General features: G+C 44.0%; 1 protein-coding gene across 1 annotated transcript; it reads right to left on the bottom strand.

Annotated features, from left to right (window-relative positions):
- Window positions 1–4969: 4969 nt before the first annotated feature.
- Window positions 4970–25276, bottom strand: FEM1B (fem-1 homolog B). Its single transcript, XM_006153471.2, has 2 exons — window positions 24987–25276; window positions 4970–11098 (listed from the first exon to the last, which is right to left on the bottom strand). Exons 1-2 carry the CDS (start codon window positions 25232–25234, stop codon window positions 9463–9465), a joined length of 1884 nt encoding a protein of 627 aa, XP_006153533.1. The 5' UTR covers window positions 25235–25276; the 3' UTR covers window positions 4970–9462.
- Window positions 25277–25282: the final 6 nt, after the last annotated feature.

The following is a 25282-nucleotide window of genomic DNA, read 5'->3' on the forward strand; positions in this document are numbered from 1 at the left end:
CTGCATTCAGAGCTGTTCACGTGATACTTTCCCAGAGCAGAGCCCCGGGGTGCCAAGCAGAAACTGCTGGCTTCCTCATGCTCTCTTCCTCGCACAATGATCCGTCTTGATCCAAACAGGAGGTGGCCAGGTCTCTGCACCCAGATGTGCCTAAGCATAGCCATTAGTAGCACATGGCCTCCCATCTTCATCTGACTACTGGCCTTTGATTTTTACCTTCAGCTCAAGTGGTGCTAGCCCTTATTGCTTCTTATAGTTTAAAAAAAAAATCGCCAGTTATTTTTATCATAGTATGAACATCGACTAGGTTCTTCTTGAAGGGCGGTCAGGCTTACTCGACCACATTGACCTGCAGAGCGCTTCTGTGTCAGTGTCTATTAGCGTGACATCACCTCAAGTAGGACGGCGTGTTCCAAAACAGAATCTGAAACAGAAAGAGGAGCTGTGCTGGCTGAGGGAGGGCAGTAAGCCTTGCACCCCTGGAACTTCCCAGTAGGAGAGAGGCTAAGCTGCGCCTAGCAAAGCCTGCAGCTTTGATGCAAGATAAATGCAGAAAACTTTTTTTTAAAGGAAGGGGTACACCATTCCTTAAAGCATCTTTTCTAATCACTCTTGCAATAGTCTCTGCTCTTATCTCCCTGGCATGCATAAATAATGACACAGCAATTCGACAGTTTCTGCCATGCTTGCAGAAGATGGCACAAGCCAGAGTCAAAAACATCATGTTTATTTAGAATTAAAATTTGAGGGAAAACAGAAAATTAGATTTTGAATAGGTGCATCTAGTGAGACGACGAGTTCATCGAGGGAGAGGGCGAGGACCATCTTCCTTACACTCGCATGCATGGCCACCCCGAGCACAGCACCCAGCAACGGCAGGTGCTCGGTAAGCACCCACGTCCAAGTTTATTCCCAATAGTAGAGCCAACGGACCGACCGGCTCAGCCCATCAGGCTTCCTCTCTGATGGACCAAGCACTCCAAATTTAAAAAGCCCAGGCAAATCGGAAAACAGAATTCTGGGGCCAGCCGGTGACATGGTAATTAAAGGCAGCTAGATCCCATATGGCCAACATCACAGTTTGAGTCCCAAACCCAGCAATCTGAAAAACACACCTGGCACCTGTACATGCATGCCCAGAATCCTAAGAGGAGAGTAGAGAAGGGACTGTCCCGTCCCTGCTCCCCCGCCCCCCCGGCCCAGGGCTGGGGCTGTCTCACACTCCCATTCTCTCTCTCTCACTCTCCCTCTGTTCCTCTCTGGTTACATATGTGAACTAAACTTGCTGGCAAGCTAAGATTTTTGTGAACCACCTGAAATTTACATCTCATATGAAATTTGAGCACATATCTGAAAGAATATACACTACCTACTGCCAGTGTTTTCTCCAGTCTGGTTACCTGTTTTAGCAACTTTAAACCTGTCTGCCTTCTGCAGGCCACCTGGCTACAGCCTGGCAGCAGCCTGGCAGAGTCCAAGGCAGCCTCTCTGGTCCTGAGCCTTTTGGTGAAAGCATCGCTTAGCGGGTGAAGACCCAGAACCTGCTTCCTGCTCACAGTCCTTCTGTGATCCTGGGCCTTAGACAAGTCACTTCTTTCCAGGTCTGAATGCACAATTATAAAATGAGAGGGCTGCACTAGTGGTTTATGAAGGGCCTGGAACAGCTACCTGAAATCGAATCTGAAGACAAAGATAAGCATTTAACACCCTCCTGGCAATCATAACCATTGCAGTTAGGGAAAAAGTGAGGTATGAATCTTGGAAATGAGAAGGCAAAGTGTCACTTGCAAGTGATGATCAGTGTATCTGAGATCATTCAAAAAAAGCGACTGTAAAAAATACTTTTTTAGGGGCTAACAGGTAACATGATGGTTAGGGAGCTGGATTCCCTCATGGTCAACTGCAGTTCGAGTCCTGGACCCAGCAGCTTGAAAATCATGATGGGCGCAGAGGCATGCTTACCCAAAATCCTGAGAGAATTAAGAAGGGATTGCAGCATGGCCACCCCTCTGGAGGGTGATTTCTCACTTTCCCTCTCAATGTCTGTCTCTCTCCAGTGCACACACCCTAAGGCAAAAACCTCTACCAAAAATAAAAATAAAAAATGTTAAATCTGAGCCAGCCTGTACCAAGTGGTTAGGCAGCTGAATCCTACATGGTCAACTACACAGTTCAAGTCCCAGACCTGGTAGCTTGAAAAACACCCCAGATACATGTGCACACATACACACATGCCCAACATCCTGAAAAAGAGAAACAAGAGAAGGGACTGCAGTAAGGTCACGTCCCAAGGGGGTGCTTTCTTGCACACTTACACACTCTTGTGTATAAGTGTGTACATGCTCTCCCTCTCTAGGGAATGCTCATACCCTCTGGCAAAATTAAAAAAGAAATAAAACTTAACTCCATAAAAGTACCTTTGCAAAAAAAATTAACATTTAGAAGCAGATATGCTTGTACTTCACAGTTTATGAAAACAGAAATTAAAGAGGCCAGAAGGCGGTGTGGTGATTAAAGGCACTAGACTCTAACGTGGCCAACCACGGCTCAAGTCCCAGACCTGGTGGCTTGCTTTCTCACTTTCTCTCTCTCTCTCTCTCAGTTGCCAATAATAACAAAGTTAAAATAAAAATAATTCTTTTAAAAAGATAAATTAAAATGCAAGTTCATTTTTAGTGCAAATTTTTTTTAAATCCATGCATAGTTTTTTCATAATATGCATTTTTCATGAACTTTAAAAATTTTTCACGTAACAATACAAACAAGCCTAATGATAATAAAAAGAAAACATTTGCAAGACTTCATTTTAACAGAATCGTAAAAAAAAAAAAAAAACCCTCTGGACAAAGACAAAGACTCACCTAAACAGATATCTATTTCTTTTGGATAGAAAGATTCAGAATAGTAGAGATATAGATGTCAAGTCTCAATTTCATCTATTAATTCAAGGCTGGAGCTGGCGGGTGGCATGGTGGTGAAGGTGCTGGACTCTCACATGGTCAACTGCAATTTGAATCCCAGACCTGGCAGCTAGCTTTCTCACTCCCCACTCCCCATCTGTCTCTTTCTGGTGAGTCTGTGTGCCCTGTAGCAAATTTAAAATAATAATAATAATAATAATAATAATAAAAAATAATCCGGAAAAAATATTTATTAAATGCTAAACAAAATAATCTCTTAACATGATAAAATGACACCAAAATTCATCTGGAAAGACAAACATAACAATAATGAAAAGAATACCCCCACCACCACCAAAAAGAGACACATGGAAAAATACTAGCTCAACTAATAACACTCATAATACTTAACCTTTACCAGGGGCTCCACTGTGTTACTGTTAAGCATGTTAATTCTATCACTTGCTCTTCACAGTCCAAGTTAGATAATATTACTGTCTCAATTTATCAAAACTGAGCCTTGGATAGAAAGATAGGGTAAGGTCACAGATCTAGCAATGCAGGCCCTCTAGCACACTTCCAAGGAATTTCAAACAAGGAGTAAGAAAAAGACCACAGCCCAAAAGTAAGCAGAGAAAATACAAATGGCCAATAATTTTTTTTTCTTTGAGAGTTATTTTTGGTGCGTGCACTCGCCAGAAAGAGACAGAAAGCGAGAAATTATCCCCCGGGGTGAACGGCCATGCTACAATCCCTTCTCCTCCTGGGATCTTGGGCATGCACGCACACGTGCCCAGTGTGAGTTTAAGAAACCGGGTCCGGGACTCGAACTGTGGTCGACTACATGGGAGTCCTGCGACATAGCCATTACGCCAACTGCTGGTCCGCCAGTAAATTTATGAAAGCATTCAACCTCACTCATAAGAAACCCAAATCAAAACCATGAGATACTGTTTTCCATTCATCGCTTTGGTAAAAACTGATGGATTAGGTAATCTCTGATACAATAAACATATAGAGATGGAAGGCAATTTGATAACCTCTGTGAAGACTTTTAAAATACAGAAGTTCCAGTGCCAGACTGTAAATACTATATACAAAAGGCTACTCACTGCAGTACGGTCTTGATTATCAAAAACTGAAGTTGAAACATCTACCCAAAAGATCTAGTTCAATAAATCCTAAATCCACTCACAGCACTGGGTTCCATGGAGTTCTTTAGAAAGTCTCTGAGGCAGCCCCGCAGCACAACACTTACGGGCCGTCCTGGAAAGCCACATTGGCAGTTAACCTCAGCCTGCGGGCCTGCAGAGCACACTCAGCCCCTGTGTGTGCACAGAGGAGGGAGGGCTGTGTGTGCCGGCACCCCCTTGCTGGGCGCTTTCTCTCTCTTTAGCAAGCACATGTGCCCTCTGGCCATTTTTTAAATTTAATTTAAAATGAAAAATCTACATACACAGAAATTTTAGAATACCTGATACATTAAATGGAGAAGATAAGATGGGAGAATAGCGTAGGGAAGTAAAAATTCCATTTGCATTTCAAAGAAATGAAAAAGAAGTAAGACATATATTCACAGAATTCTGGGAAGCTACTCCGAAGACTATTAATCAGGAATTAGCTCTGTAGCATCCAAATAGCAAGTGGGGAGAGACCAGAAGGGAACTTTTTCTTTTAAACTACCTGAATTTTTCCCACACATATGTATAATTTCAACAACTTTTTTTTTTTTGGAGAGGTTTTTGCTATAGGGCGCGTGCGCTCGCCAGACAGACAGAGAGAGACAGAGAGACAGAAAGCGAGAAATCACCCCCCAGGGGGGGTGGCCACGCCGCAATCCCTTCTCCTCTGTTCTCCTCTTGGGATCTTGGACACACACGCACACGCGCCCGGCGTGAGTTTAAGCCACCGGGTCCGGGACTCGAACCACGGTCGACTACGTGGGAATCCAGTGACATAGCCATTACCAGCCTAACTGCTGGTCCCCAACAACTTTTTTTAAAAATGAACTCAACTGAAAGATCATCTCAACTAAGGAACACTGAACAATAAAGACACAAACTTCAAGGTCATTTTTTCAAACATTTACTAAACACAAACACCATTTGTTCCTTTTGTACAGCAAGATTGTTAGTTTCAAATTAGCTGAGCTATTAGGACTGTCAATTACCGTGAAATTTAAAAGGATTCCACGCGTCAAACGCAAACAGAAAGTGGCATGCCATGTGTCAATCACAAAGAGCCCTCTGGTGCGGTCAGCAAGTGTACTTTTATTAAAGTCACACCAACGTCTGACAAAAGTGCACAACAGAATGACATCACTGGCTCGTTATGTCACAGTGAGCTACAGACACGACGGTGCCGCTCCTTTACCTGGACTGCAGGACAGGGTGGAGGTTAGAAAGGACAGGATCTTTCAGCAGGCTGGGCCAATCCGATTTTACTCCCCAGCTACGTACCTCTGAAGCGACTGGTTGGTAAAGCTCAAGTTTTCTCCCTTATCTTCTCTTCTACCAATTACTAAGTGACAGCAAAAAGGCCATGCACTGACTCCACAGGACCCAACACAAGCCAGACACAAAACCCTGCTCACCGCATCATGTGGCAAGCTGGTCCCTTGCTCCTCCACGTCTCCGGATCAGGCTGTGCATCGCGTGACTCACCCCTAAATGAAAAGCTGCTGACAGTTTAGCCACACTCCCCCAGCACACCTCGAGACACACTCCATAACCATCAGGTCGCTGTCCCTCCCTACACATGGACACTCAAGTACACACCACAAACCTCGGACTCGAGACATTTACTTCACAGTTCTAAAACTAATACATCACCGCTATTAGTGTAGTACTTATTTCAGCTCTTACATTTGAGGGAGGGGATGGATAGCCCAGCCCATCTCAAGATTTGGGCAAGTCTGCCAGAAATCTGCAAGGAAGCCCAGTGTGACATGTAACTAGGAGCTTTCTACTTTTGAGAGTCAACATCCAGAACAAGGCTGTGCGATTTCAGAGTAGGAACGAACACGTGGCTTAAAATCTTCTGGATGACAAACTTTTATTAGAGTTTTGTTTTCTTTAACCCCTTTTAACATTACAGTGTAGCCAGTGAGAAAGACAGGTCACCTGTGAACTGACACACCTGGCTAGCCTGAAAAAGAATATTGAAAATTTTTACAGAAAATCTGCCATAAGAACAAATCCTTTAGATGTAATCCGCCTACTCTAGTTTCATCACTAGTTGCTTCTCAAGCGGCCAACTATAATCCAAGGTCCGGCAATTCACTCCTCTCCCAATCCCACCCCAAAGTAAGAAATGCTTCTGCTTGAGTAATCCCAGATGGTCTTGCTAGTCAGGTAGCTGCCTCAACTGCAGGAGAGGGTGTTGCTCCCTTGAGACTTAAATTTTCAAAAACACTAGTCAAACAGAGTTGGTATTTAGGGGGGTTTTTAACTCCAAACAATACTACCATACCCAAATTCTGTAAGAATTTAGTTACCAATTATTAACCGACACTCGGTATAATTAAAACCCTTCTCAGAAACAAGCAAGACCAAAGTTTGCAGATGATTTACTTTTTGGTGTCTGTTTACTTAAAGTTTCCACAGCAAAGAACTTTATGGTAGCTGGGCTGTGGCCTATGTCAGTCAGTTCTCATATACAAATGCTCCCCCTTCGTCAACAACTGAGGGGCTGGGTCTGCTGTCCATTCCTTGAGTTAAACAGTTACCCAAACCCAAGAGTTCCATTTCACCAACTCTATTAAAAGCATAAAACCCAGGGAAGGTTCATGTGATTTGCAAATGAAAGCACCCACCTGGGCTCCTGGCTCATCCAGATTTACATGACAATTATGGAGCAGGACAGAGGTTTATAATCTGGTATGCTGTCAAGGAAGTTACAATTCAAAGCATCATCCTACCATAAGAAACATCAAGTGACAAAGTGATTGTTAAATGGAGGCAGTGTGGAGTTCTCAGACAGCGGAGATACATACAGAATGATCACCTTTCTTACCTATTTATGTTTCTTTTTTAAGGAAAATTAAGTTTGGGAAGGGTTTGGTTAAATGTATTTTTAAATAATTCCACCAAAAACAAATGGAAAACACAGGCATGTCGATCACTTGTTTCAAGAATGGTTTATACAGGTGTTTCACAATACATATTTGGATTGAGCTTACAGGACAGTGTTAGACCCCCGCAAGACAGTACACAACATACTACTGTACTACAGCTTAAAACTCTCGTTACCATCAGCACGGCGCACACTTTACCCCGCTGTGGTCACGTTCCCTCTCCTACTTGGTCAGCATTTCAATCAGCACAGCTTTGCTTTCTCCAGCAATCAATCTTCCCTTCTCAAAAATACTGTGAATACATTGCGATGTCCAAATACGTACATATAATCATTATCCTCATTTTATAAATATGAAAGGTCTTAAACAGTCCTGGTCCTGGGTAGCAAAGGGGTGAAACATATTTCGAAAACATGCAACATCATCTGATACTTTAAATTTTGGTATTTAAAAATCATATACAATAATGGAGCCAACTAATGCCAAGTATCGTAACTACTCCTTGGACTGTCCAGGAACCCTATTGTCCAGCAGGCTGAAAAACAGCATAATCTGAGCTGTGGAAGAGGCGTGATTCACTCACCTTGAGGAGTGCATTTTCTCTTTCAGGCCTCTGAGAGCTGCCAAGAGCAAGGTACAGTATTTTCATGAATAGGAGGAGGATCAAAACTGGTCATTTTCAAATTAGGGCTTATTCATACACCTTCCTTTAAGCCATCCTAAAAACCAACCTTGTAAAATCTCAGGTTAGGAAAAACAGAAATCTATTACAATTACCAGTGAAATATCCCTAATTGAGGCAAGACAACACACAGTAGAGCGACAGCAGCTGTAAAAGTACCCTGCATCCTTGGGGGAGTGAATTTTTAAAGTTCCACTTCCTTTCTGCCCCTCCAACCCTTCCGAGTATTTCATTTTGCAGAGTGGATCTGTTTGATTTAAGGCCCTAGGTGCTGGTTTTGGCTTGGTCATTGTTTTACACTGATCCAACTATACTTTCTTTTATTTTACAAAGCAATAACCATACATAACATGTCAACTGGAACCTTATAGGTTTTTTTTTAAGTTTATATCTGATGTTTGCTATGTCATATAATGCTTTTCATTAGGAAAAAAAGAAAAAACTGCAGGTCTTCACTTACAGTACCATGCACTATGAGTAGCTAAGGCATTCATTTGGCACGAGAGAGAAAATTACAGATAATTTTACTTTCATTATCATTTTTAACGTCGATACAAATAGGTCTGTACCCCTTTACTTGATTATCTGTGATGCTTAAAAGATAATCACAGAACACTTTTAGTTTGACAGTTAAAATGTTGCCATTAAAACAAAACAGAACTATAAAGACCTCTGTACAGCCTGTTGGAATAAGTGACATTTTGTGGATGAAAAATCTGCAGCTCTCAGACAGAAATACCTTTCAAAGTGGCATTGAGAATTACTTCATCAATTTCCTATTCCACATTAGTTTTTTTCTAATTCCTGTCATAGGCAAAGAACGTGAAAAAATTCCAAAATATTCTGGTTCCTTTACATCGGCCATAAACACCTTACCGGGGAGGCACAAACAATGCCCTCTGGAAAAGTAGCTTCCAAATTTTAAAAGACACCACACAGGAGGGAAGGGAGAAGAGACAAAAACAGAATGTGTAACTACACATGACAATTTGTGTTTCGTAAGAAAGCACAGCATTCATAATTTTTACATATCTGTGGGCTGAATCAAATGTAGACTGCTGCAATTTAAATCACATTGAAACAAGAGATTTCAAAGAACGCAAGCCTAAAGGCAGTCTATCAATATTCTCTGAAAAGTTGGTTTAAAAGTATTACGAATTTGTACATACCACTCAGTTTAACGTAAAAATTGCCAATGGATTTAATGTCATAGTTCTGCAACTAGAGTTAAAAGAACACATTTCAGATTAACCTGTGCTGTGTTTATAACCCTCCCGGTGTTACGATGTGTTGCTACCACCCCACGTAAATGGGAGAGCACCCCACAGCAGTCCAGCACGTGCAGAACCCCCGCACAGCCCATGACTTCCAGCACTCCTCAGTTCTTCCTCTTCGGAAAATCCTCCCAACTGCTGCGTGGATAACATGCCAACACAGGCTTCAGACACACTTTTGTAGGCAGCTGTTTAAAACATTATCAAGTCGAAATCATAAATGTCCCTTGTTACATACACAAAATATTTTATATTCATTCCTTAAAAATAAAAAAAGACAAATGGTTAAGTGACCAATATCCAAACACCTTCAATTATAGTTCCACCTAAACAATGTGACTTTGTTTAAAGTGTGTTTGAAATCAATTACCACATGAGGCAAGAAGACCAAATACAGAACCCAGGAAGGACAGGCTGGGAGGAAGGGGAGTGGAAAAGAAAGCAGAATTTATGAACACATCATTCTATTGTCTGTGATTAAAGTCCTTTACTTTTTAGCACCACATTAAACGATTTTACATAACCAGTCACTTAGTGAAATCCAACGAACTCTTCGAGAGTTCTGGGGATCTGGTCTTGGTAGTTAATGTCATTAGCCCGAACTGCTCGGGCAGCCAGGCACTTGAGACTCATCTTCATCTGAGTTTTAAGTAGTATTTCCGACACCCCGGTTGTACTTTTGTCTAGTGGAGTCTTATTCTGTTTATTTGTCATGTCGGTGTGAGCGCCAGCTTCCACCAGGCTGATGATGATGGAGTGCAAAGTCAGAAAGTCACTGATGGGCCTGTTGTACTGGACGATGATGTGAAGGGCGCTGTTGCCCTCATTGTCCACGGCATTCACCTCAGCACCGCAGTCCAACAGGAGCTTGGTGACCAGCGCATTTGGGAAGCTGCAGACGTCATTGGTGTGGAAATCATCCACGGGGGTATTGGAGTTGACAGCGAGATGCAGCAAGGTGAAACCTTCCCGCGTTCTAGGATCGAGGTGAATCAGGTTGTAGATCTGCTTGTTGATTCTGCACTGGTCTTCTTCGCTGCACTGTGTTTTGGTGGAGATGCACACTAAATACAGAAAGGTATAGAGATTACATTCGTAGTTATCCATGGCACTGTGGACGTCAGCATCTGGGATATTTTTCACTCTGTTCATACTCTGTTCTATTTCCAAAACGCTGCACCTCAAAACGCACTCTATGTCCGGTGCCTTCACGGTCTCATTCAAATGTATCATCTGTGAGAAAACTTGAGCAAATCGAAGCAGATCCTTGTGGGTGTTCCTGTTCCCTTTCTGCCTGAGGTGCAGGGCGTGAAGCCACAGCTTGATACACTGTTCGAATTCCATGTTATCCGCATAAACAGCCCCCCTATAAATGATGGGGTGGGAAACATCGATATTGTCAGCACCTAAAATCCGCTCGCGAACAATAAGGCCTTCCATGTGAAGAGCATCTCTGTCTTGCCGAATGGACTCCAGTTCCTGAGGATTTCTACATTCAGTTCTATTCCCGTAAGCATGAATAGGGGGCAGAACCTCTTTTTCAAGAACGTTATCGCCATCTTGAAACCTCTCCAGCATGGCTAAATATAAATAGTGGTACGTCTTCATGATGTCATAGTTCTCACGGTCATTTGCAAAGGAGGCGCCCAAGAGTTCTAGAGCTTCAATCCGACTTCTTCGGTCACAATCAGCGTGAGAGAGTAACAGCTCAACGACATCGGCTTTACAGCTTTCGGCAGCTACTTTCAATGGCGTCATCCCATGGCCATTCACTACAATAGCAGCGCGCCATTTTATCAGCTCTTTCACGATGTCTATGTGCCCAGCTTCAGCCGCAAAGTGCAAAGCCGTGGCGCCACAGTGCGCTTTAGCATTGGGATCAGCACGCTGCTCCAAGAGGTACCTGACCACGTCAGTGTGTCCCTTATACGCTGCGATCATCAGGCAGGTGTTGTCGTACTTGTTGGCAATGCTGATGTTGGCATTATTTTCAACCAAGTATTTCACGATGTCTAGTCTGCCATCGAAGCATGCTGCCCGCAGGGGGGTGGAGTTAGTCACTGTGGTATGGTTCACGTTGGCTCCATGGCTGACCAGAAGCTTAACCACTTCAAAATGTCCTGCGCCTGCTGCACACCAGAGAGCAGTGGCACCATCAATGACATACCTACACACGAAACAAACAGTTAGAAAATGCAGGCCACGAGCCCTAACCTAAGCTGGAAGGATGTATTTCCTCTGCATGGACCTAGACCTCACTCTCCAGGACATTAACAAAATATGAGTTTGGGGGAAGATAAGAACAGGTGACTTGGGGCCAACAGATGGCATGGTGGTTAAGGCACTGGATTCCCACATTGCCGACCACAGTTCAAGTTCCAAATCCAGTAGCTTGAAAATCATGTCAGGTATGTGTACATGAGTGCCTGAAATCCCAAGAGGAGATGGAAGACAAGGGATTGGGGGATGTCCATTCCCACGGGGGCTGACAACAGCACGGGTAGTAGGGCACAGCTACACAATGCTGGTGCGACATGGGAAGACTCTGAATTCAGATCCTACGCAACCTGGGCATGCCAGGAACATACATGATCCTGCAGGCTGAAAGCCTGGGAGGGCGGGCTACAGTATGGTGAGACCTCGTCAAGGATACCTCCCTCCCTCCCTCCCTCTCTCTCTCTCTCAGGCTGCAGTATGGTGAGACCTCGTCAAGGATACCTCCCTCCCTTCCCCCCTCCCTCCCTCCTCCCCCTCCTCTCTTGATAAATAGAAATAAACATTAACAAATGCATGGAGCTATATCACTAAACTCTTGTTTAAAAAAAGGGGGGGGGGACACAACAGTGCTGCAACAGTGGAACGTGATACCCTGCGAGGCAGACCACGTGGAAGAGTTGCCAGTTCACGCCTAGAGACATGCCTGAGTACTCCAGGCATGCCTGTACCCATGACCTGCACTGGCTGAGGCCAGGGTGGGCTACACGGTCAACACTCTGTCACTGTCGGAGGTGCTGTATCTCTGTCTCTCCCACTCGTGAAATAAATAAATAAGCTTTGGAGAAAAAAAAAAAAAAGACATAAATCTAAATAAATAGAAGACTATATCCGTGATATTTTAATTTTGGGGGGGGGGGTGTTTGCCACAGGGCATGTACACTCACCCGAGAGAGACATAGAAAGGAAAAGTGAGAAATCACCTCCAGGGGAAATGGCCATATAGAAATCTTTTTTCCTTCCATTCTCCACTCAGGATTTTGGGCACTACACGAACATGCACCCAGGGTGAGTTTTCAAGCTATTAATAGCTGAGACTTGAACCATGCTCGACCATGTGGGAATCCAGCACCCTAATCACCACATTTTGCAAACATTCAGTTTAATTCACTTAAACTTTTATCTCAATTATATATGCAAACTCACCTAAAAAATGTTTTTCATTGTCAGAAAAATGCTCAATTGCAACAGCATCAAAAAATATCAGTATCTGGGACCAGAAGGTGGCGTGGTGGTTAGGGCGCTAGACATTCTCACATGGCTGGGCACGGTTCAAGTCCCTGACCTGGTGGCTTGCTTTCTCACTATCCCTCTCTCTTTCTCTGTCTCTCTCTCTCTGGTCAAATTTTAAAAATAAATAAATAAATAAGTGAATGGATAAATAAAATTAAATAAATATTTTGAAAAAAAATCAGTATCTAATAATAAATCTAATTGTAAACCATGCAAAACTTTTACATTATTACATATTTCTAAGATAAATAATGAAGAAATATTCCATGCTCATGGGTTAGAAGACTCACTAGTGCTAAAATGCCAATTCTCGGGACCAGCAGTTAGTGTAATGGCTATGTCGCTGGACTCCCACATAGTCAACCACGGTTCGAGTCCCGGACCCGGTGGCTTAAAACTCATGCCGGGTGCGTTTGTATGCGTCCCCAAGATCCCAAGAAGGAGAATGGAAGAGAAGGGACTGCGGCGTGGCCAACTCCCCTGGGGGGGTGTGATTTCTCGCTTTCTGTCTCTCTGTCTGTCTGTCTGTCTGGCGAGTGCACGTGCCCTATAGCAAAAATCTCCCCAAAAAATAAATAAATAAAGTAAAAATAAAATAAAATAAAGTAAAATGCCAATTCTCCCCAAAATGATATGTAGATTCAATGCAATACAAATCAGAATCCTAGCAGGCTGTGTGATGAGTGTATGTATGGTATGTGCACATGTGTGTTGAAACTGACAAGTCAATTGTAAAAAGTATATGGAAAATGCAAACAGACAAGATACCCTTGAAGGAAAGTAAGCTGGGAACCAGCTCCATGGCACAGCAGTAATGTACTGCTGAAGAGAAGAATGCCACCTGGCGACCATGGTTCAAATTCCTGACCCAGTCAATGGGCACATGTGCAAGTGCTGAAGCTCCAACAGGCTGGAGGACTGAGGGAGTGGTCCCGGTGTGACCAGTCCCGGGGAGGATGATCCCCTCGCTCCCTTTACCTGTCTCTTACTCTCGCATCTGTGCACATATGCTCTATTACAAATGAATAAAGGCTCAAGATAAAAAATCAAGCTACAGTAATTAAGTATGTCACTGGCACGAGGACAGAATAACCCATCAATGGAACAAAACAGCTTGAAAAATAGATTGACAAATTAAGAGTCACTTGCTGGGACCAGCAGGTGGTTAAGGCGCTGGATTCCCACACAGATGACCACAGTTTGAGTCTCAAACCTGAAAGCTTGAAAATCACAATGGATCAACAGATAAATAAGTAAATAAATGTGGGTGTTTTTTTGTTTTGTTTTGAAAAGAATCACTTGCTTTAAGACAAAGGCTCCAGTGAAATGTAGGTGGAAAGTCTGGGGTCAGCAGATGGTATGGTGGTTGGGACGTTGAACTCCCATGTGGTCAGGTCAACTGTGGTTTGAGTCTCGGGACCCAGTAGCTTCAAACTCACACCAGGCACATATGCATGCATTCCCAAAATCCCAAGGGGTAAACGGAGAACGGACTGCAGGGCCATCCTCCTGGGGCGTGATTTCTCGCTTTCTGTCTCTGTCTCTTCGGTGAACATCTATTTATTCAAAGACATTGTAAAGAAAATGACTAAGGAATTCTCCCACAGGGAAAAGACATTCTCAGCAGATATATTTGACAAATCAATACAAAAAGGCAAATGACCCCCCAGGTTAAGAAGGGGTTAAAAGAGTGGACAAGGAACCTGTACAAAAGACATCAGTATGATCAATAAACATATAAAAAAAGATGCTCAAGATAATTACTCACCAGGGAAATGCAAATTAAAACCAGTAGCTACCAGTACACCCACCAGAACAGCTAAAATGAACAAGACGGACAGGACAATGCTCAGTCTACACCAGGCATGGAGCAGCTGAAACTCCCACTGCTGGTGGGAATGCTGAAGGAATGTAACTTGGCTCAGCCACTTTGGGGAAACTGGTTGGTAATACCTACAAACATACCCTATGGCTCAGCAATTCCACTCCTTAATATATGCCAAAGAGCAACGAGTGCAAATGTCCACCAAGACAGGCACAAGAATGCTCACGGCAGCTGCACTCACACTGGTACACTCTGGAAACAAGCAAAATATCTACTAACTAAAAATGGATGAACTGGCTTAATTCATTTGAAACTGATGGGAAAAAAGAAACTAGTAACACATGTAACTACATGATAAATCTCAGATATAGTAAGTGAAAAAAGCCAGACACAAAACAGTATATTGTATGATTCTTTTTATAGGAAATTGAAGCACAAGCAAAGCTAAGCTATGGTGATATAAATCAGAATAATCATTTCTTCTGGGATGGGTAAGCAGAGGAAGTGACTGAAAAGGGACACGGGGAACTTTTAGAATGATAGAAATGATCTACATGTTGACCTAAAAGGTGACCATGTGGGCATAAACACATTAAACATTCATCACGGGCCGGCTCCATGACACAGTGGTAACGTGCTGCCCAGGAGAAGCCAGATCCCACATGAGAGCTATAGTTCAAACCCCAACCAGGTCACCCTCAAACACCCTGGGCAAGAGCACCCGCACCCCAAATCCACTGGGCTGGAAGACAGGAGGAAGGGAATCGCAGCGTGACCACACCCTGTGGGGTGCGGGAGCCTCGTAGGCCTCCCCCACTCACTCCAAAGTGCATGCACTCTCATGCTCTACCAGACTACACCCTAACTAAAAACAAACTGAGGCTTGGGTCGGAGGCAGCGTGGTGATTACGAGGCTGGATGCCCACATGGCCAACCGTGGTTCGAGTCCTGGACCTGGTGGCCTGCTTTCTCACTTTCCCTCTCTCTCTGTCTCTGGTGAGTACACATGCCCTATAGCAAACTTTAAAAATAATAATAGTACATTTAATTAATTTTTTAAGAGACATTTTTGCTATAGGGCACATGCTCTCTGGAGAGACAGAGAGACAGAAAGTGAAAAATCACCCTCCAGAGGGGATGCCCACACTGCAATCCCTTCTCCTCCATTCTCCTCTCGGGATTTTGGGTACTCACGCACATGCACAAGATGTGAGTTTCAAATCACCAGGTCTAGAACTTGAACATGTCGATTATGTGGGAGTCCAGTGACACAACCATCATGCCATCTGCTGGCTCCATAAAATAAGTAATTTTTTAAAAAGAGGCACAAATGACTTAATGAAAAAGTTTAAATATATAAATAGCTTACAACAGATACTTTTGATGTGCCAAATACTGTATTAACTGTTTATTGTGCAATAAATCTCATCTAATCCTCACAATAACCTCTTCTCATAAACCTAATAGATAAACACTGTTATAATACCTATTTTCCAAATATGTAACTAGAAGATACACATGAAATTGAAAATATAAAGTACTTTTTTTTTTGGTAGAGGTTTTTACCTTAGGGCAACATGCGCTTGCTGAGGAGAGAGACAGAGACAGTAAGACGGAAAGTGAGAAATCACTCGGAGGGGAGATGGCCACATTGAAATCTCTTCTCTCTCATTTTCCTTCTAGGATCTTAGGAACGTGCATATATAGCGTGAGTTCCAAGCTATCGAGTCCAGGACTCGAACCGTAGTCAAACGTGGGAGTCTAGTCACATAACCACTATACCATCTGCGGGAACCCAAACCACAAAGTATTTTGAACAACATACAATGCATCAAATGTAAGGAAACACAGTGTCATTGTTCAAACATTTGTTTCAATTTAAAGAGTTGTTTCTCAAGTTGATTCACCTATCAAACAATTGACATAGTTAATATGTAGTTACAATGTTTTATTGAATTGGTTTTGTTTTTAAGAATTATTTTATTTATTTATTTTAATTTGACCAGATGGAACAGAGAAAGAGAAAGGGAGAAAGCAAGCCACCAGGTCTAGGATTTGAACCACAGTTGGCTATGTGGGGGTCCAGTGCCCTTAATCAACACACCACCTGAGGGCCCCGTGCATTGGTGATTTTTTTTTTTTTTTTTGAGAGGTTTTTGCTATAGGGCATATGTGCTCGCCAGGACACAGAGAGAGAGACAGAAAGAGAGAAATCACAATAGTGTACGGCCACACTACAATCCCTTCTCCTCCATTCTCCTCTTGGGATCTTGGGCACACATGCACACGCACCCAGCGTGAGTTTAAGCCACTGGGTCCGGGACTCGAACCGCATCGGCTACATGAGAGTCCAGTGACATACCCATTAAGCAAACTGCTAGTCCCCCGTGTATTGGTTTTTAAAATATAAAATTATTATATGCCAGGAACAGGAGTCTAAACTATGTAAGATTCAAGAAACGTTGCCTTAAAATAGGCGCCAGCGGATGGCTGGAGATTAAAGTGCTGGACTCCCATATGGCCGACCAGTCTGTCCTGGACCCAGCAGCTTGAAAATCAAGCCGGGGTGTGTGTATGCATGCCCAAAATCCTGAGAGAAAAATGGAGAATAAACTGCAGCCTGGCCATCCCCCTGGGGGGTTATTTCTCACTTTCTCTCTGTTTCTCTCCAGAGAACACATGCACCCTATGACAAAAAGAAAAAGACCTGTAAAAAAAAGGGGGGGGGGCACTCACAAACATTTTTAACCCGACAAACACCCTCATCTTTAAAGATGGAAATAAAAAAAAGGAGAGACAAAAAGTGATTAAAATATTTTTCTGACTTCAAAGGTCACAGAATCTATGAAGTAAAGGTAAAAATTAAATTACAAGTGTATACTTCACTTAGTTTTTTATAATGAAAACTACTTGGTTAAGTTAATATTTTTCCTAATACAGTCTAATAATTCCTATTTTTTGCACTCAGCTAACAGTAATGTGACAGGAGCCTTGAAAAAAGTTCCAATTACCTGTTTTTATTAAAGATGATCAACATCCCCCCGGTGGGTGATTTCTCACTTTGTCTCTGCATCTCTGGCAAGCACATATGCCCTATACCCCACCCCACCCCCCAAAAAAATCTCTCTCTCAAAAAAAAAAAGACAATCGGGGCAAACAGGTGGCACAATGGTTAAGGGCACTGGACTCCCACATGGCCAACTGCAGTTCAAGTCCCAAACCTGGAGGCTGTTTTCTCACTGCTCCAGCCCCTGGTCAAATTAAAAAATAATCATAATAATAATAAATAAAATTAAATAAATAATTTTTTTAGAAGACAAAGGATTTTTTGTTTGTTTGTTTTTTTGTTTTGTGGTTTTGGTGTTTTTTTTGGAGAGGTTTTTGCTATAGGGCACATGCAATCGCCAAAAAGACAGAGAAAGACAGAGAGACAGAAAGCGAGAAATCACCCCCCACGGGGGATGGCCACGCCGCAATCCCCTCTCCTCCATTCTCCTCTCTGGATCTTGGGCACACATGCACACGTGCCCGGCATGAGTTTAAGCCACTGGGTCCGGAACTCAAACCGTGGTCGACTACATGGGAGTCCAGAGATGTAGCCATTATGCCATCTGCTGGTCCCAATAGACAAAGTTTTTGAGAGATTTTATGACAAAAAATAATCACAAAATGTTTTCTAAAATGACAAGTCCTTGGGACCAGCAGTTGGCATAATGGCTACATCTCTGGACTCCCATGTAGTCGACCACGGTTTGAGTTCCGGACCCAGTGGCTTAAACTCATGCCGGGCACGTGTGCATGTGTGCCCAAGATCCAGAGAGGAGAATGGAGGAGAGGGGATTGCGGCGTGGCCATCCCCCGTGGGGGGTGATTTCTTGCTCTCTGTCTCTCTGTCTCTGTCTTTCTGGCGAGCACATGCACCCTATAGCTAAAACCTCTCCCCCCAAAAAAGACTAGTCCTTCAGAAACATGAACACTGATAAATTTAGAATTTCTACAACTAAACCAAAATATTAAACAGATTAAAGAGAATAATCTTAACATTTATGACAGTCTTCTGTCTATATAATCTAGATAAAATTATAAGATTATACTGTCTCAAAATACCAAATGTTATTTAATAGAAAATAATAAAATGCAACATGTGCTAAATTCCTATAGAAACACTGTAAACTCAATATAAAATAGCAATGCAAATTCTCTTAATATGTATTTCATCTTAAAAATCATTACAAGTTGGGAGCCAGCAGGTGGCATGGTGGTTAAGGTGCTGGACTCCCACATGGCCAACCACAGTTCGAGTCCCAGACCTGGTGGCTTGCTTTCTCACTTTCCCTCTCTCTCTCCTGCTCTCTGTCTCTCTCTGATGAATATGCATGCTCTATAACAAATTAAATAATAATAAATAAAATTAAGTAACGATTTTTTATTTATTTATTTATTTTTATTTATTTATTTTTGGAGAGATTTTCACTATAGGGCGCGTGCGCTTGCCAGACAGACAGAGAGAGACATTAGAGACAGAAAGTGAGAAATCACCCCCCGGGGGGATGGTCACGCCGCAATCCCTTCTCCTCCATTCCCCTCTCGGGATCTTGGGCACGCACGCACACGCGCCCGGCGTGAGTTTTAAGCCACCCGGTCCAGGACGTGAACCGCGGTCGACTACGTGGGAATCCAGCGACATAGCCATTACGCTAACTGCTGGTTCCCACGATTTTTAAAAAAATCATAATCTGATAGTCACCTTTTCAAACAACAAGTATGCATGAGATGATTAAAAACTTCTCACAATAAGAGATAACATTTATGATGACAAGGCTAAGCTCATCTATTTCCTGCTTCAATTGAAACAGAAATGCCTGGTTAAATATTTGAAATAAAAACACACAAAACATAAATGATCAGCACTTTATTTTAATTTTAACGAAAGTCCTTAACATCATTTATTATTAGATCAAATGTGGTTCCTGGAAATACATGCTGCCAAAGACATTCTTCTTTTCTTTTAAGAGAGATTTTAGCTGTAGGCCATATGAGCTCACCAGAGAGACAGAGACAGAAAGCAAGAAATCACCTTCTGGGGGGATGGCCACACTGCAATTCTTTCTCCTCCAGTCTCCTCTCAGGATCTTAGGCAAGCACAGACACGCACCCAGCATGAGTGTTAAGCTGTTGGGTCCAGGACTCAAACCACGATCCACCATGTGGGAGCCCAGCACCGAGGACTTTTAAATGTAGCTGGACGATGGCACGCCCTCTTGCCTTTCCTCCACCTGGATGCTTACTAGAAGTATCAGTACTAGCACTGACTTAAAGGTTTGAGCACTCAAGAAAGAGCTGCAAAACTCGCAGAGGTGCTGGTGCTCCCATCCATGACAGCAAACTCTCCAAGGACAGGCGGTTCCACAAACTGGCACAGAGCAGCCTGGCCCTCAGAACTCCACAGGCACAATATTCTCTGGGCACATGACACCTCCCCTTTGTTCTGTCCCATCTCTATAACATTCTTAACTTCCTCCCACTCTACAACCAAAGGCTCTTCTTTCACTCCCTTCCAGGGACGTTTCTTGCCCACGCATGTAGGTCAATTTCAGTGCTCACGGGTTAGGCCATAAATAGGACAATCGCAAATGTTCTCCTAAAAATGTGGACGAAGACTCAATTATCAAGATGCGGCTTGATCGAGATGGGTGAACCCTTCCACCTACCAGAAATTCACTTTAGTTTCCTAAAGTTTTAGGTGGAACACAGTTTTTAAAAAGTAATTGTTAGGGCCAACAGGAGGCGTGGCGGTTAAGGCACTGGACTTCCACATGGCTGACTACAGTTCAAGTCTTCGACCTGGCAGCTTGCTTTCTCTCTCTCTGGTCAAATTGAAGAATAATATATAGATAAAATTAAATAAATAATTCTTTAAAAATGAATATTTATTAGTCTGACACACACACATACATATAATGTAGCACACCAAGCCCATGAGACACAGATATGAACTACTGCACTGGCTGAAGACAAGGAAGTGAGATACTCTAAAGCCAAATACCAGGGCCAGCAGGCGGTGTAGGGGTTAAAGGCGCTGGGCTCCCACATGAATGACCGTGAGTCAAGTCCCAGACCCGGTGGCTTGTTTTCTCACTTTCTCTCTCTCTCTCTCTGTCTCTTTCTGATTGAAACTGGAAAATAATAATAAATAAAGTTAAATAAAATAATTCTTTAAAAAAATACCAAGAAGGGAATCAGCAGTTAGCCTAATGGCTTTGTCGCTGGACTCCCACATAGTAGACTGCGGTTCGCGTCCCGGACCCGGTGGCTTAAAACTCACGCCGGGCGTGTGTGCATGCGTGCCCAAGATCCCAAGAAGAGAATGGAGGAGAAGGGATTGCGGCGTGACCATCCCCCCTGGGGGGTGATTTCTCGCTTTCTGTCTCTATGTCTCTCTCTGTCTGTCTGGCAAGCGCACGCGCCCTATAGCAAAAACCTCTCAAAAAAAAAAGAAAATAAGACATCATAAAGAAAGCTTTTTTTTTTCAAGAATTATTCTATTTAACTTTGTTTATTCATTTTAATTTGGCCAGAAAGAGAGAAAGAAAGCAAGCCGCCAGATCCAGGACTCAAACCACAGTCAGCCACATGGGAGTGTAGTGCCCCTTATCATGCCACCTGCCAGGCCCCCCATAAAGAAAACTACTAAGGAGTCGGGCAGTAGCATGATGGTTAAGGAAGGTGGATCCCACATAGCTGATGGTTCAAGTCCTAGATCCAGCAGCTTGAAAACACACTGGACATGTGTGTGTGTGTGTGTGTGTGTGTGTGTGTGTGTGCCCAAAATCCCAAGGGGAGAATGAGAAGAGATTGCTGTGTGGCCATCCCTCCCGGGGGATGCTTTCCTTCCCTCTGTTTCTGCCTCTCCCAGGTGAGCGCACACACCCTTATAGCAAAAATTAACATATATACATAAGTATACATGTAAATAGCAGGATAAATCATGAAAAATCTAGCCAAGAATTGTGAAGATGGTGGGCTAGTGACTAAAAATTAGAAACAATAATCTATTTCAGAACACATAAAGAACCTCTAGTCCCCACGTGCCTGTGGACTCCAAGGACGAGGGCTGGCTAAATACGTCTCGAAAGCCAGACCCACAGGTGAGTGAGCTTCAGATTAACACCACTTGAGCTATAACACTTTCACAATGTCTAAAATGAGTAAGTAAAATCATCACATTTGCAAATAACACTTTTGCTGGTTCAAAAATGCCAAAGAAGGGACCAGCAGTTAGCGTAATGGCTATGTCGCTGGACTCCCACGTAGTTGACCACAGTTCGAGTCCCGGACCCGGTGGCTTAAACTCACACCGGGCACGTGTGTGTGCATGCCCAAGATCCTGAGAGGAGAATGGAGGAGAAGGGATTGTGGCATGGCCGTCTCCCTGGGGGGTGATTTCTCGCTTTCTGTCTCTCTGTCTCTCTCTCTCTATCTGGCAAGTGCATGCGCCCTATAGCAAAAACCTCTCCAAAAAAAGAAAAAAAATGCCAAAGATGACTGAGATAAACTTCAAAATAATCTCAGAATGATGTAAGTGAACAGAAATGTGACCTTGAACTTCACTTCTTCTCTTTCATCAGTCAACTAGCAACTCCTAAACGCAGGAACCTGAAATTTCCTCCATGTCCTCCACAGAATGTGGCACAGGGTTAGGTCCACTGGAGGCATTTAACAAATATACACTAAACCACGTTTATATAGCAGCTAATAAATTCATAATTCTAATAACCCATAAAAAGATACGTAGACTGAAGGAGGCTCAGACAAAATTGCACATGGTAGGAACACTTGCACTGCAGTCATACCAGTCCTTCTTTTAAAAACTATTTTTAATTATTTATTTTATTTTACTTACAGTTATTATTTTTGATTTGTTACAGGGCACATGTGCTCACCAGAGAGAGAGAGACAAAGAGAGAAAGTGAGAAAGCAAGCCGCCATGTCCAGGACTCAAACCATGGTCAGCCATGTGGGAGGGCAGCTCCCCAGCCACAATGCCACGTGCTGGTCCCCAAACCAGTCTTACCGTTGCTGTTTTATACTGCACAAGTATATTCCAAATCTGATCACCCCTCCCACAAGCTCTTAACTGCCCTTGGTGGAACCCCATTTGCGATGGCTCTGAAGCACTTGTCACTGCCAGTGCACCGTGCCACAGGCCTTCTGCACACCCCACTGTCCTTTAACATTCCATTCAAACATCGCCTCCTCGGTGAAGCCTTTCCTGATTCCCCAAAGCAAAGCTGAAGTCCTCTTCTGTGATCCCTGGGGTAGTCCAAAAGATTTCTATTATCTGGAACCAGCAGATGGTGTAATGGTTACATCATGGGACTCCTACATAGTCTACCGCAGTTCGAGTCCCAAATCTGTCGGCTTAATCTCGTGCTAGGTACATGTGCATGCATGCCCAAAAGTCCCAAGAGGAGAGTGGAGAAGAAAGGGTTGGCCATCCCCCTGGGAAACGATTTCTCGCTGTCTGTCTTTCCAGAGAGTGTACACACCCTACAACAAAAATATCTCAAAAATAAAAAAGATTTCTATAATCCTACAGTGAAGTGGCATCTGCAACTATTAATTCATGTATCTATTTTCACTCTCCTCCTAGACTCAGCCACCACTAGAAACGGTATGTTGTTCACCCCTGCACACCTGATCCGTACCATAGGGCCCGGCATACAGTAGGTGTTCAATAAACATTTGCGTACCAAACCCCTTCATTTCACCAGCCAGTGTAGAATAGTGGGCAAGGTAAGCAGTTGTTGAGGCTCAGTGCTACATTTCTAGTCACTTCAGGTTCTCCTCATTGCCTCCTCAAAATGTTTTTTGATAGTCCAGGAAGACGGCATTACTTAGCAAAGTCTTTCTAAATTCTTTGGGAAATGGATTTCTGCCCCTCCATTCTCCCCAACCACACAGCAGCAGCACCGCAGCAGCAGCAGCGCAGCCTCACTCATGGATGCATGTGCCTACAAAGCTGGAGCAGGGCTGGAGGGTTAGGGGTCACTCACCCCTCCCCCGGGGTGTAGAAAGGCTGAGGAGCGCAGTGACTTACAGAGAGGACAGAGCCAGTAAGGAGCCCTTACTGTCTATAGAGATGGTAACAGAGATAAGTCACTATTCCGGGGCCAGCATTTCATTAAAATTAAAGGTCTAAAACATTCTCCTCTCATCTAAAACAGAACAAAAAGCTTAATTATTTAAACCTAAAAAAGCATCAACCAAAACTGAACACTTCCTTGGTTATCTTAAAGAAATGCTTCTCAGCGCCCGCAGGTGACATGGTGGTTAAAGGTGCTGGACTCCCACAGGGCCAACAAGCAGTTCAAGTACTGGACCTGGCAGCTTGCTTTCTCACTTTCTCTCTCTCTCTCTCTCCCTCCCTCCCTCCCCCTCTGGTCAAATTAAAATAAATAAATAAATAAATAGAGTTAAATAAAATAACTTAAAAAAAAGAAGAAATGCTTTTCAATCGGGTTTTAATCACCAAAACTAAAATACTCATTTTTATGTTTGAATCCCATTTACTTCAAAAGAAAACTCCTAGGGACCAGCAGTTAGTGTAACGGCTATGTCGCTGGAATCCCACGTAGTCGACTACAGTTCGAGTCCCGGACCCGGTGGCTTAAAATTCACACCAAACACGTGTGAATGCCCAAGATCCCGAGAGGAGAATGGAGGAGAAGGGATTGCGGCGTGGCCATCTCCCCCCCACCCCGGGGGGGGCTAATTTCTCGCTTTCTGTCTCTCTGTCTCTGTCTGGCTGGCGAGTGCATGCGCCCTATGGCAAAAACCTCTCAAAAAAAAGAAAAGAAAACTCCTAGATAGCGATGTAGTGGTACAAGTCAGCAAAAACAAATGCAGTCACTGAGACAGACCCTCGTTGCAGGTGTAATCTGTACAGCAAATTGTAACCCTCCCACACAGAAAAGAGGGTAACGTCAGACATGGCAACTCCATGTGTGTTTCAACTACTCACTATTAAACTCACGAGGTGAATTTTAATTGTGTCGATATGAATTTCTGAATTCTCCCCCTAAAAAGATGACCAGGCTTCCCCACAACATCCCAGGTAACATCGTCTCCTAGGTCCGGCCCTTTTATCACCCACCTGACCTGCCCTGAGCAATGTGGGAGTCAGAACCCTGTCTTGGGCTGTCTGGTCCCTGCAGGCTCACAAGAGGCTGCAGCTGCTCCTGATTCCAGGGGCTTATGTGGAAAGGAAGGCTCCAGGCAACCCATTAGGGCTTTCTCAGTCCACCAGTCACTCAAGGAGGGGAAACTGGACCGCCATGGAACTCCAGAGGTCTTCAGTGACAGGTGCGGCACTGGTTAACAGCTATGTCTGTTACGCCACTACCGGTGAAGGTGAACCCTGGAAAGGCAGTCACTCCTCCATACAGCCTGCTCACAGATCACCTACTGAAAGGGTATTTCCTAGATCCCAAGGCCAAGGTGGGTTTGGCTCTCTACCCACGGAGGGAGTCAAGGGTAGAAGCCCATGGGAATGGGCGGCCGGACGCGGGACGTTGGATGAGCCCTGCAAGACGAAGTCGGCATTAGTAGGACAGGAGGTACAAAAAGGGAGCAGTGGGTACTTCCATGAACGAGAGGCTGTGCGGCCGAGGCCCGCACCGGAGCGAGTGCGCAACGCGGAAGGCGGCTGCGGAGTACCTACCCGTCGAAGCGGACGGTGCCGGTCTGCTGAGTCTGCACCCGGTAATGTTCCAGCAGCAAGCGCACCACCTTGGCGTGCCCGTTGCGGGCGGCGATGATGAGCGGCGTGGAGCGCTGCCCTCCCTGCTGGCTCACGTAGCCCAGCAGATAGCGGATGTCGCTCTCAGATCGGTTGAGGAGCAAGGCGGCCAGAGTCAGCACTTTGCCCTCGCTGGCCGCCTTGTACACATAGCCAGCCAGGCTCTCCATGGCCGCCGCCAACTCCAGCACCCGTTTGGTCGCCACCGCTGACTGTGC

This window comes from Tupaia chinensis, unplaced genomic scaffold (assembly GCF_000334495.1).
Source record: "Tupaia chinensis unplaced genomic scaffold, TupChi_1.0 Scaffold000377_2, whole genome shotgun sequence".
NCBI lineage: Eukaryota > Metazoa > Chordata > Mammalia > Scandentia > Tupaiidae > Tupaia > Tupaia belangeri.